Raw genomic sequence first — 12,547 nt, 5'->3', positions numbered from 1 at the left:
TCAATGTTTTCTGTATATACAGTTTACTTCATATTTATATTTTTGAATAAAACAATTGCTACATAGTTGATTACAAGAAAATTGTTGTAGCCAATTACATTCAAATTAAACTTTCATGTGTATTTTCTAAAGTAATATTATATTTTTGACAAAACAAAAACAGTTATATAGTATTTTACATATCAAAATGCAATGTTATTCTTATTTTCTTCCAGCTAATGATGTTGAATTACATATGATATGTTTCTACATATAAATAGACATCCCAAAATGATTATTATTAAGCCATTACTACTTATTGACATAAGACCCAAAAAATTGAGTAGTCATTTTTGTTTGTTACTCCATTTGATAAAAAGTAAAAACATTGTGCTGACAAAAAATACAACACAGTTTATTTTCAAGCCAAAATAAATTAGATAAAGGTTTGACCAAAAAAAAATAAAAAGAAATACATAAATATAAAAGAGTCATTGTTGACTCAACAAGGAGTTCGCTCTTATTTTTACCTGGAAACAAATAATAGTAAACACATAAATAATTGGTTAAATTAGTTAAAAAATATCCGCTTAAGGTAGAGTATGTTTTGAAACCTTTCCCTTTGGACTTTCTTTCAACCTCCCATGCTGACTTTTGGCTTGAAGTCGGTTTTAAGACCACCGTGAAGTCCATCAATCCCGGGACTTCAAGGAGACACTCTCCTTTGTGATTGTAGATAATCTTGTTTGTCAACATCTTTAGTTCAGTTAAGTAACAAATCTTGTCTCCATGATCAGAATCTTGACTAAGCAAAGCTTCTTCCAATTTATCAAACAAGGACATCTACAAATTCGTTGAAGGCCCATCAGCTTCAACATTAAGGAATTTTCTGAAATTTTTACCAATTTGGTTATGCTTCAGAAACTCAGGGAAAGCAACATCAAGAATGTTGAAAACCTCCTTAATGTTGTTTTGGTATAGTGAGCCAGTGAGTAGAACCTTATGTGGCGTCTTGATACGAGAAACAACCTTAAGAAAGCTCATCATCTCGTTCCTCGGATCAGTTCCTCTGCCGAAAACAACAACCGAAAGAATGTTTAAAAGAATATCCCTACAAGAGTCTGAAGCTTCTGCACCACTGTTATCAGATACTATGTTGGAGAATTGTTTGGCACCTAAGAAGATAATACTCCGGGTTTTTATCCATCGCTTTAAAACCTCTAACTGCTGAGATCAGGTACTCGCCTTTGTCGAGTAGAAGTCTAGCAACACAAGGTCATTGACCTTCAATTCACCAAACTTTTTTTCCAAACGTTCAACACCCACTTGGGAAGCACAAATAGAGGTTTACTATCTTGGTGCTTTTCTAAATAACCATAGATGAAACTGATCATCAAGAAGGTCTTTTCAGATAAAGGAGTTTGATCTATGATGCATCCATTTGAGTTTTCCACAACCAAGTTCTTGCAGAGAAAATTGAGTATCTCGAAGTGATGTGGTTTCATAATCATTTTATGCAAAGGATGTGGGAAAATGCCAGTTCCTGAAAAGCTATCTTTAGGAACTCTCATCTTGATATCTTTGCAGATATTCGATCTGAATCCGGTGGCAACGGATGATCCTGATCATATAACAGATTGAGAGTGAACAAAATGTTTTAAACGTGGACCAAGCTAGTTGTCTACTCTATATGAACGTTAATCGGGTGACCTTTGCTTAAATATTTTAATTTTTTTTAATTATTTATCCAATTTAATATATTTTAACCGATAACACTTTTAATTAAAAACAATGAACTACTAAGAATACTTTGATAGTAAAGTATTAAACAATAGTTATTATGGTATTTTCAAATATTTATTTGATATAACTTATAAAAAAAATAATATGTAAAATAAAATAAAAGTATATCATATCTCAATTTTTATTTTAGTTGATGATCAATTAGTATTAATTTATTATGATATTTGATATTTGTGACTTGTTAGATTACAAGTTATTTTTGAAGGTTATGTTTAGTTTAATTTTATCAATCATGTATAATAAATATAACTATTTTATATAAAACAAATTTTTTAATCCGGTTTGTTCCGGTAAAACTAGATTGAACCAAGGTCCAGGTTTTTGTCACGTTGCCTCCAGATCAGTTTTTACATTATTGTGTAAGAAAATATTTTAATTTGCAACGTAATTAAATAATCACTGACCTTGTAAATGATAGCACATATCACCAAAACCTTGCTTCCATATCCAAGAATGCTCACAATTTGTCAGTGTTGCTCTACTTTTCTAGTAAAAGGTCACAAAACTCATTAGTAACAATCTTCCCTTATGTGTTTACCTAAAAAACTTGTCAGTGACAAATGGTAACCTCAAATGTGTTTGATATTGGTTCATCTTTTGGCCAAATAGCTTCGTTAAGGTCGAATATTGCTTTTCCTTTGTCTTTCATCATATTGATTTCTTTATCACTTCTCACTTGAACTTCGACCAATTCATTTACCTAAAATTATTAAAGTGTAACTCATCAAGAATATATGTTTGATCGAATCATAACAACAACAAACATAAATATTTACTACCACCAATTTCTTATTTGATATGTACACTTACATCTAAGTACAAATCCTTGGCTAGCCCTTTACCACTGTTACTGCCTCCGCTGATACTGCCAATGATGACATGTTTAAGTGAGCTTCTCAATGTAAGATCATTCTTAACTACATTTTCTTCCAAGGCCAAATACACAATTGGTACGTCCACTAACCCATTGAACTTAGTTTTCGAAAACCAATGAGCCACATTTCCATCGACACAACTTCCACCAGTTTCTTGATTTTCTAGTGCCACGACCTTTTTCCTTTTATCGTCGTTTTGATACAGGTCTGAAAATGTAAAATAGAGTGATTATCACATTATTATTCATCCGTTAAACATATATATATATATAGTTTGAAATATCATAAAATCATAAAATTATAATTCTAGTTAAAGTTCTTTTCACTGGAGGAAAGTATGGTTATCCTCACAATCTCCTCTTATGAATCAATCATTATCAAAACAAGATTTAGACATTGATAAACTGCAAGTGATTTTGCAGTATACAATATTTTTCAAAAATATAAATTGTATAGGCATAGCAAGAAATATTTATAATGTACCTTTCTCTTGTGAGAATTTCCTCTTTGCATCCATTGAAAAGTTATAGAGAATTAGAGCTCAAACTATAGTTCCTCAGTTTTCTTATAAAGAAGATTTAAACAAAACAAAAATTTCTGATATGCATGTAAACTGAATTTCAGCCTCCAAATTCACTTACATATATATATATATATATATATATATAGATAAAAGGATATGAAAAAATAGTTTTTTAAACCAAAAGTGACAAATAAAATATAAAATATAACGTTGTCCCTTTAGTTTTTTATAACAATACTTTGTTGTTAATGATGAGTAAGTAAAAAGTATCATGAAAAATGTAACTAAGGGTATATTTTAACCTAGATATTATGTTTAATCCACTTTTTGTTTCTATTTTGTTACAATCAATATATAAATATATAGAAAAAGTAAAAAACAATTTTTATCAATATATATATATAATGTGTAAATCTGAAAAAGTGGCGCGCAACATTTGAAATGTAATTAGTATTGTATTAGTTCTCCTAACAATTCATATATTTATATTATGACTAAATTTGTTTTTTTTAAAAGCTAACTTTGTTTGTTATAAGTACTTTTTAAAGCTCGAATATTTGAAATTCCGTTAATAATACTTATTTTTGAATGTCTAGTTGAATGAAAAATTTTGAGATTATTTTTAATGTAAATCAAATTTAAATTTGGGTCTACTCACAATTCATTTTGGAACCAAACATAATTAAAAAGTAAATATTAAATTTTAAGAGATTATGTTGATAGTGTAATAAGTACATTTAGGATTTGTTTCCTTGTTGTTAAAGAATCTAGGAATTATAAACATAAACTCTTTAGAAACAATTATTATTTTACAAGGAAACAAAAGTGTCTATGTTGACTACTTGGCTTGGCAGTTAGAAGAAAAGAAGTGAAACCAAAATCTAACGCTTAACACAATTGGAACATTTAATTACAATTTTATCTTTATAAAAGAAGACAAAATTTAACGCTTATCTAACATTTAATACTGTTTTATCTATTTTTTTAGACAACCCAATGCATGTTGTAATTTGCTGGCACAAAAAGAGTATGAAGACAAAATTGGATGCTTATAAAAATATAAATTTAATTACAATTTCTATAAAACGGCTAATGCATTAGTCATTAGCTGGCATAAACAATGTATGTGCTATTGTCAAGAACTTTTTCTATACAAATTAAAACTTTAAACTGATTATGGATTCTTATATGACACATATGAATAACTAAAAAAATAATAACAAAAACGTCATATTAAAGTTTTCTTCCTAGTGAGGTTTTATTAGTTAGAAGTGAAAACAAAATTTAAATTTTGATAAAATATATTTTAAAATTATTTTCACTCTAGAAAATAGTTCATTTTTGCTGGTGAACAAATAAAAAACAAAAATTACTAATTCCTATTATAATTTGTTGACTGCAATGGATGTGTAATCAATTTAAATATAGAGACTGATAATAAAGTTTCTTTATTGGTTAAGAAAATAAATAGCTAAATTTGAATTTGTAGGTTTATGATATTAGATCTACAACTTAATTATATAAAGAGACTCTTAAGAAAATATGTCATGTTTTATACAAAATAGGTTATATATTCAAAAGTTAAGTTTAAATAGTCAAATATGGAACCCAAAACTCTAAATCGTAAGTACTTAACTCTCACCTACAATCTTAAACAAATACCAAGAAAAAATAAGAATTTAATTTAAAGCATAAAATTTATACCAGATATAACAAAATGATTTATTTCCTCAATTTCAGAAGAATAGGCATTTTCTACAATTTATACATTTTTGTTTTTTTTTCCGTTTATCGTTCTTCATATAAATACATTCTATACGATATAGATAACAACTAAAACAAATCTTCTTTTTCTCCATCAAAGGATGTATTGAAGAGTTCTCAACGTTTCATTAAGGGCAGTCGCAGTGCCCGAAAAAAAATTGAGATGATGTATTAGTCGAGAGCAAAAAATACTCTATAAGTTTGTGACGACTCTTGAAAAGGATTATTGCATTACCGTTGCTAAAGAGGTAGTTTCCGATACTTTGTTTGACGGGAAACATAGCCCATGTCATCAGATGGAGTCCAATATGGGGGGTAACATCGATGTCATACTCTAAAGGTACATAATTTAAATTGTTGATTTTTTTAATCATAAACTGGGTTATTTTAAATCGGTGTGTGAACAGTTATAGACTTTTTAATTAGATAAATCGATCATGCTAAGAAATTGTCAATTAATTAAATTTTTAAATATTTTATATTCACTACTTTGGAAAACAATTGCGCCAAAATAGTCGCCAGAAAATTGATGCAACTTATCAATCAATTTAAAATTTTATTATATTTCTTGTCTTTTTAAAATAGTGTATTGTAGTTTTGGCAAAATAGTTTTGTTTCCTTCAATCAGAAATGTGGAATCTTAAATTTTATATATCAAAAGAAAGTGTTATTCTTATTTTCTTCCAATAGCCAATACTTTTCAATTAGTGTATATAAGCTTTAAAAAATATATTAAGACTGCACATGATGTGGATATCTAAGATTTACCGTATATGGTATTCGTGATCAATTCCATACAAATATTGTCTTTTTCTGATCTGTATCCACTATGCTATTTACTGGATATTTGATGTCCACATATCCGCTAAAATTAGGATATTTGATACACTACAAAAATAAATATATATATATATATATATATATATATATATATATATATATATATTTTAAATTTATAGTAAAATTCAAACTTTTCCCATGATAGTTACAATATTTCATAAAATATATTTGACTGAAACTTGATAATGCTCAAATTAGACTAGGTTTTACCAAAGTTGAAAAAATACATAGTGGCTCGTAAGTCTTGATGCGTTATTTTGCTCAAATTCGACTATGTTTATTAAACTCTTTTCTCTCGAGATTAATTCAATCTCACATGTTGACCTCTAGTTTAAAATATTGTAGATAACTTTGTTTGCACTCGTTGAGTATTGTAGACCACCATGAAGTGCATTAATCCTGCGACTTCAAGAAGAAACTTTTCTTGGTGATTATAAGTAACCTTGTTTGCTAACATTCTTAGTTTGTTTCAATAACCAATCTTGTCTCCATGATTAGAATTTTGGCTAAGAAAAACTTCTTCCAGTTTAACAAACAAAGGCATCTTCAAATTCGTTGAAGGTCCACTAGTGTTTGCATCAATATTCAAGAATTTTTTGATATTTTTTCCCAGTTAGGATATATTCCAAAAACTCGTGGAAATAAATAAAAATGTTAATAAACATCCCTTATGTTTTCTTGGTATAATATCCAAGCAGTGTAAAACATTTTATGTCATCTTGATACAAGCAACAATCTTAGGAAAGATCGTCATCTTGCTCCTTGGACTAGTTCCACTATCAAAGATAACTAGTGAAGGAACATTTAAGAGAATGTCCTTACAATCATTTTATACTTCTATAACATTGGAATCAAATACCATGTTGGAGAATTGCTTGCCCCCAAGAAAAAAACTCCACCTTGTGATTCATAGCTTTAAAACCTCTAATTGCTGAGATGAGTATATACCTTGGCTGAGTAGAAGTCAAGCAACATGATGTCATTTTTCCATTTAAAGTTATGACCTTTTCATCAAACTATTTTTCCAATAGTTAAACATTCATTTTGGAAGCACAAATACATGTTTGCTATTTGCGCGCTTTTCAAGGTAACCATAGATGAAATTCATCATCAAATACGTCTTTTCAGATCCACGAGCTTGAGCAAGAATGCATCCATTGGGGTTTTCAACAACTAAGTTGTTGCATAGAAAGTTGAGTATCTCGATGTGATGAGGCTTTCTATAATTCTTATGCAAATGAGAAGGAAAATGCTAGTTACTCATCTTTAGAGACTCTCAACTTTATAAAATTGTGCGTTTCTTAAAAATAAGTTTTCAGCAATTGACATTTTATCATCCTTTGTGTAAAAGTTATATGAAAATCATTACATCGAGACTTAGCTCTATAGACAAATGAGCAAGAACAACAAGAGCAATCTTAATACCACTTGAAAGATGAATGGCAATTGGAAACATAGTTACATAGGGATAATGGAAGCCTGATGGAAACACAAAGTATCTGAGCCACAAGACAAGGAAAGCAACATGCTCAAGCTCATCTTTAGTGTTCATGAATGTATCCATCCATGCCACTGGTGTTACAAAACTGACTTTACCTTGCTGTTTAATCGTCTTCCATTCTATCTTTAGCTTCTTCCTGATAATCTCTCATGAGCTATCTAGAATAGCAAAACAGGTGAACCCAAAACAGATAAATCTAAAAGCAACATAATATCTTCAAGTGTTATGGTTGTATCACCTCAAGGAAAAATGAAGATTTTAGTATTGCAGGTCTCCATGGATATCTCATCACGCCTTATCAGATCATCAACAATCTTTTCAGAATTTCCTGAAACTGCTTCGTCTCCATCAGGCACTCAATCAGATAAAACATTGTCTCCCCCTTGCAATGAAGTTAATGGTTCTGAAGGGGGAGTTGTGATGTTTGTCGCATCTACAACAGGGTTGACAGGAGATTCAGACGCTGTGGAGAGGTTAGGTGCTAAGCGTACTTTCTTGGATGGATGACGAGTTGACGGTCTGGACCTGTAAGACTTGACAGATTGCAGGGCCTTGATCATTTTCAGAAGATTTAGATTCTGAGATCTTAACTTCTTAACACTCTCCGCAAATTCATGTCTTATGGAAGACAACTACGACTTCACCCACAATTTTATGTCTTCTACTTCATCATCATTATCTGCTGCTTCATCATCATTATCTTCTGCTTCATCATCATCAACCAATTCAAACTTACGCTTCCTGCCTCGCGTGGAAGTACTCACTTTAGTTTTTGATAGAGTTCCCTTAGAAGAAGAAGTTGACGAAAGTTTCCTTTTCCTGATAACTATATATTTCTTGTTATCAACAACATGCTCCTTTTCATTGACAGAAATGAGCGGTAGATCAGCATAGCCACCAGGCCACTTCTTTTTTGGTGAAATTATGGCATTTGCTTATCTGTTCAATTAAATAAAGAACCTTCTTTTCTCTCACTTCATCATCCCACTCTCCCCAACCATCCTCATTGGTGTTTACAAACAGCATCGGGGTAACAGTCAACTGAAGAAACATGAGACCAAATCAAAAAAGAAATGAGAGCACATGAAAGAAAAAGATACCACAACAATGTTTACAATTACTTACATTAGGAACACGATCAAGGAGATGAACATCGTTGATAGTAAGATTGTTTTTCGGAATCCCAATTGAATGCTATTCCAAAAAGGTTCTCTCATCTACAGAACCAGGAATCTTGTCCAGTAGACCAGAAATGTTCCTATAAGCAAGAAGTTGCAGGGCTAAAGGAAAGCCACAAAATAGCTATAATATGTTGTTGCATTTGATTTGTGAATTGTTGGATGGGATCTTGTAGCTTGAATCCAAGACGTGACCTTTTTCTCTTCGAATCAGCCATTGACGGTTTATTTCTAACAGGCCTCATAATTTGAATAGTCTTAAAAAATGATTCTCTCCCCCATGGGAAAGCAAGGAATGAGTCAATGTCCTCTAACATCTTAACATACTTGAAAGTTGGACGATGAGTCTGGTTATTAGCAATAACGAATCCGTCAACAATCAAAAGAAGTGCTAGGGGGAGTTTTAAAGGGTCCTCAATCCCTTTTAAAGCTTGGAACTTAGAAGAAACATCGGCTAGTGTTGTATTCTTATCTTTCCCTATCAAAACATCCCAATAATTATTCGTCCCATTGACATGTTTAGGGAAGAAGTCAGGTTCATACTCCTCCGGAAATTCACCACACGGCAAACCAGTTACAGAACCAAACTCAACTAAAGAGAATCTAAATGACTGTCAACCAAAATTAGTCCACAGTTCGTATTTCTGTTTTGTAACCAACTGTCTACATAACAAAGCATGAACTAGTTTGCAAAAGATTGGACATTCGCTAACCCTTAAACTAAACAGAGACAAAAAACAAGAGTCTAAATAGTTTCCATTTCCTTGGTACCTTTCAAAACGTCACATATTACAGTGAGAATGTCGAATCTGGAGAAGATATTGAGACGAGCATCAGGTTAACAATCCGTTGCGAAAAGCCTTGGAGGGAGACGAGTATCGAAGTCATTTATATCATCTTCCACTGCGCCTGCAATCAAAGGGACAATTTGTAAAGAGAAAATTACCAATCTGGAACTGAGATTTTAGAACAACAATGGATAAAAGAGAAAATTACCTAATTGGTAAAGAAGTTTTAGAACAACAATGGATAAAACGAAAAGATAACTGTAATTGGTAGTAGAACAAAGAAAAACATAGACGATTACCTGTTATTTTTTCTGAACTGAGTGAAAAGTAATAACGAGGGATTTCAATGTCGGGAGATTAATTACGGATTGCAAACTAGGAAGATGAATCTGATTTACTGGGCGAGGAATTACGGATTGCGAACCCAAGATACAGAGGTTAATTTCAACACAGTCGCAGGAATAATTTCACACTTAGGTCAAAGTAATGAACAATTCGTCGGGTCGTTTTACTTTACGAAGACTGTTAAAAATATTATTTAATTCCTCAACAAGAGGAAAGTAACTATGGTTAACTGAGATTTGAGGGAATTATGGTAAAACAACTTTAAAAAGTGTTTACTCCCTTCCAAGTGCTCTATTGCCTAATTGAGACTCAAAAAAGTGAACCATTGCCTAATATTCTATATTATATTCTTGATGAGAACCTATTTGGAATCATCCAAACTGAAATGAAAAATACCAAAAATCCAAAACTACCACAAAGAATATATGTATGAATTGGAACATGGGATTGGTGACCTATTTACTCTCCATTTCTGAGGCCCAAGCATTAATATATGAGAAATGGTCTCAAATATTTTAATTTTTGGATTTTATCTAAAACATTTTTTTAAATGGATGAAGTACATGTGTATAATTAAAACATGAATATAATTAACTAGTGTATGCTTAATTATACACTGCTTATATGATTATGATTAATGAACATATATCTTACAACGTAAATTGATTTACATGTAAAGAAGAAAAATATAAAAAAAAACTTATTAGGCGGATGAATGCTAAACATTTTATTATATTCAGTTTCCTTAATTTGAAAATTTATAATGGTACAAGTATAGTAAAAAAAATGTAGAAACTTGTGTTAATTATTAAACTGATGTGCCAGCTGATAGATCATTGGATTAGTTTTGTCATTGTATTATTTGTATGGTTAACGTTGAATATATGTTCCTAAAAACCCAAAATTTGTTCCTAATATACTCGTTAGAAAGAGCTATTAGATGCTTCCATAACAATCTAAAGTAGGCTCATATTAATTAAAGAAAAACCCAAAAAAACCTGAACTAATTTTTATTTAGACGTTTAATATCCAATTATTTTTGTTTGGAAGAAAAATACACGAAGTAATAAAACTTTGCAATTTAATATCCAAAATATTAATTGTTGTTATTTTCTCACTCACATCTGACAACAAAAATAAAATTCCAATTGTACCCTTATCATCTCAATTAACTATTAATTATTACATGATATGACATTAATTTTATAATTTTGGATAAAAATTAATTTTATTAATATTTCATTTTATGGTGTCTAAACATAAAATATTTTATTTTCTTAATAACCTACGATACAACGTGGGTTTGAACCTAGTATATATAAAAATGGAAAAAAATAGAGAAAGCCAACTTTCAAATTGTAGATGTTTAAAATGCATACTCGTTATAAGTTAACCATTTAATCATAAAGTCAGCGAATAGTTAGGCCTTTAATGACATTTTTAAAAATTGAAGATTTAAACGTCCTTAATTTAAAAGTCGAAGCTTTATTGATTAGTAACATCGTTTTTAAGACTGTAAATACTTTTAAAATATAAATATAGCATTTAAAGCTTCACTCTTTGTTAAATTTCTCATGTTTTATTTTGTCAAAATTAAAGTACTCTAATGCTCTGTTTTTATTGGAATCATTTTGTATTGCTGAAGTATTATTTGTTGTTAAAATGGTCTCTTGAATTACTCTGCTTTAGTATTGAAATATTATATTTATGCATTTCAAAAGTTTATTGTCTGCATTCTTTTTTTGTCATGTTATTATATTATTACTAGTGATATTTAATCTAATCATATTATGATGATATTTAACCACTTGTAACATATGTAATTATGATGAACAGCTTCTCCGAACAATGGTTTCACAGCACATCTCTCCTTGACACACTCTGACCTTCAACGGAAGGTCCTGCATGTATGACATCCATGTGATGGACATATTCTTCATGCGCACTCTAGACCTCCGATAAGGCTTGCACAATTAATATATAAGAAACTGCTTTATTTTCTGGGACTTGAACTCTAAACTTAGGTGTAGAACTATTAATAAACTTTTGGTTAAATATTGAAACAAATGGACCTCCACTATATCTGCTTACTTTTTAGTTAAAAATTAAATAAAAAAACAAAAATTATACTAGTAAAATAAAATAGAGTTAATCCCATGTTTAACTCGAAAATGTATAGGATAATTGTAACTTTGTAAGTAAGTAAAATTAATCAGAACCAAAACTTTTTTCGAATAAGAGACCTATCGTATCAGCCATTAAAGATTTAATTAATACTCATGAAATTTGGGACATGAAAAATGACATACGAATATGATCACAAACTTTCTTTATATATAATAACAGCTAGATATTTGCATGTCTGTTAACAACCTTCCCCTATATTATATTCTTGATCAGAACCAATTTGGAATCATCGAAACTGAAATGAAAGATACCAAAGGTCCAAAACTACCACAAAGAATATATGTATGAATTGGAATATGGGATTGGTGGCCTATTTACTCTCCATTTCCGAGGCCCATGCATTAATATATGAGAAATGGTTTATGATATTTTAATTTTTGGACTTTATCTAAAATATTTTTTTAAACGGATGAAGTACGAAAACTAAAACTGAATATAATTAACTAGTATTTACTTCATTATACACTGCTGATATGATTATGATTAATGAACATATATATTACGACGTAAATTGATTTACATGTAAAGAACAAGAATATAAAAAAAAACTTATTAGGCGGATGAATGCTAAACATTTTCTTATATTCAGTTTCCTTAATTTGAAAATTTGTAATGGTACAAGTATAGTAAAGAAATGTAGAAATTTGTGATAATTATAAAACCCATGTGCCAGCAGATTGATCATTGGATTAGTTTTGTCATTGTATTATTTGTATGGTAAACGTTGAATATATGTTCCTACAAAAATAAAAGGTGTTCCTAAT

At 30.1% G+C, this 12,547-nt stretch overlaps 2 protein-coding genes and 1 pseudogene across 3 annotated transcripts; all 3 read right to left on the bottom strand.

Annotated features, from left to right (window-relative positions):
* Nucleotides 1–822: 822 nt before the first annotated feature.
* Nucleotides 823–3,174, bottom strand: AT3G31900 (ATP-dependent helicase family protein; the record flags this gene model as incomplete). The annotated part of the gene is made up of 7 exons (NM_114011.1): nucleotides 823–1,154; nucleotides 1,221–1,304; nucleotides 1,355–1,600; nucleotides 2,187–2,268; nucleotides 2,351–2,482; nucleotides 2,593–2,864; nucleotides 3,141–3,174. The coding sequence occupies 7 exons, from the start codon at nucleotides 3,172–3,174 to the stop codon at nucleotides 823–825; spliced, it is 1,182 nt and encodes a 393-aa protein (NP_189731.1).
* Nucleotides 3,175–7,388: 4,214 nt separating this feature from the next.
* Nucleotides 7,389–7,845, bottom strand: AT3G31560 (uncharacterized protein; the record flags this gene model as incomplete). The annotated part of the gene is made up of 2 exons (NM_001339064.1): nucleotides 7,389–7,439; nucleotides 7,657–7,845. 2 exons carry the CDS (start codon nucleotides 7,843–7,845, stop codon nucleotides 7,389–7,391), a joined length of 240 nt encoding a protein of 79 aa, NP_001325420.1.
* A 275-nt stretch (nucleotides 7,846–8,120) lies between these two features.
* AT3G31810 lies at nucleotides 8,121–9,447 on the bottom strand (annotated as a pseudogene; the record flags this gene model as incomplete). The annotated part of the gene is made up of 1 exon: nucleotides 8,121–9,447.
* Between the last annotated feature and the right edge of the window lie 3,100 nt (nucleotides 9,448–12,547).

This window comes from Arabidopsis thaliana, chromosome 3 (genome assembly GCF_000001735.4).
Source record: "Arabidopsis thaliana chromosome 3, partial sequence".
Taxonomy (NCBI): Eukaryota; Viridiplantae; Streptophyta; class Magnoliopsida; order Brassicales; family Brassicaceae; genus Arabidopsis; species Arabidopsis thaliana.
The sequence above is the reverse complement of the archived record's forward strand: the minus strand, read 5'-3'. Positions and strand labels throughout refer to the sequence as shown.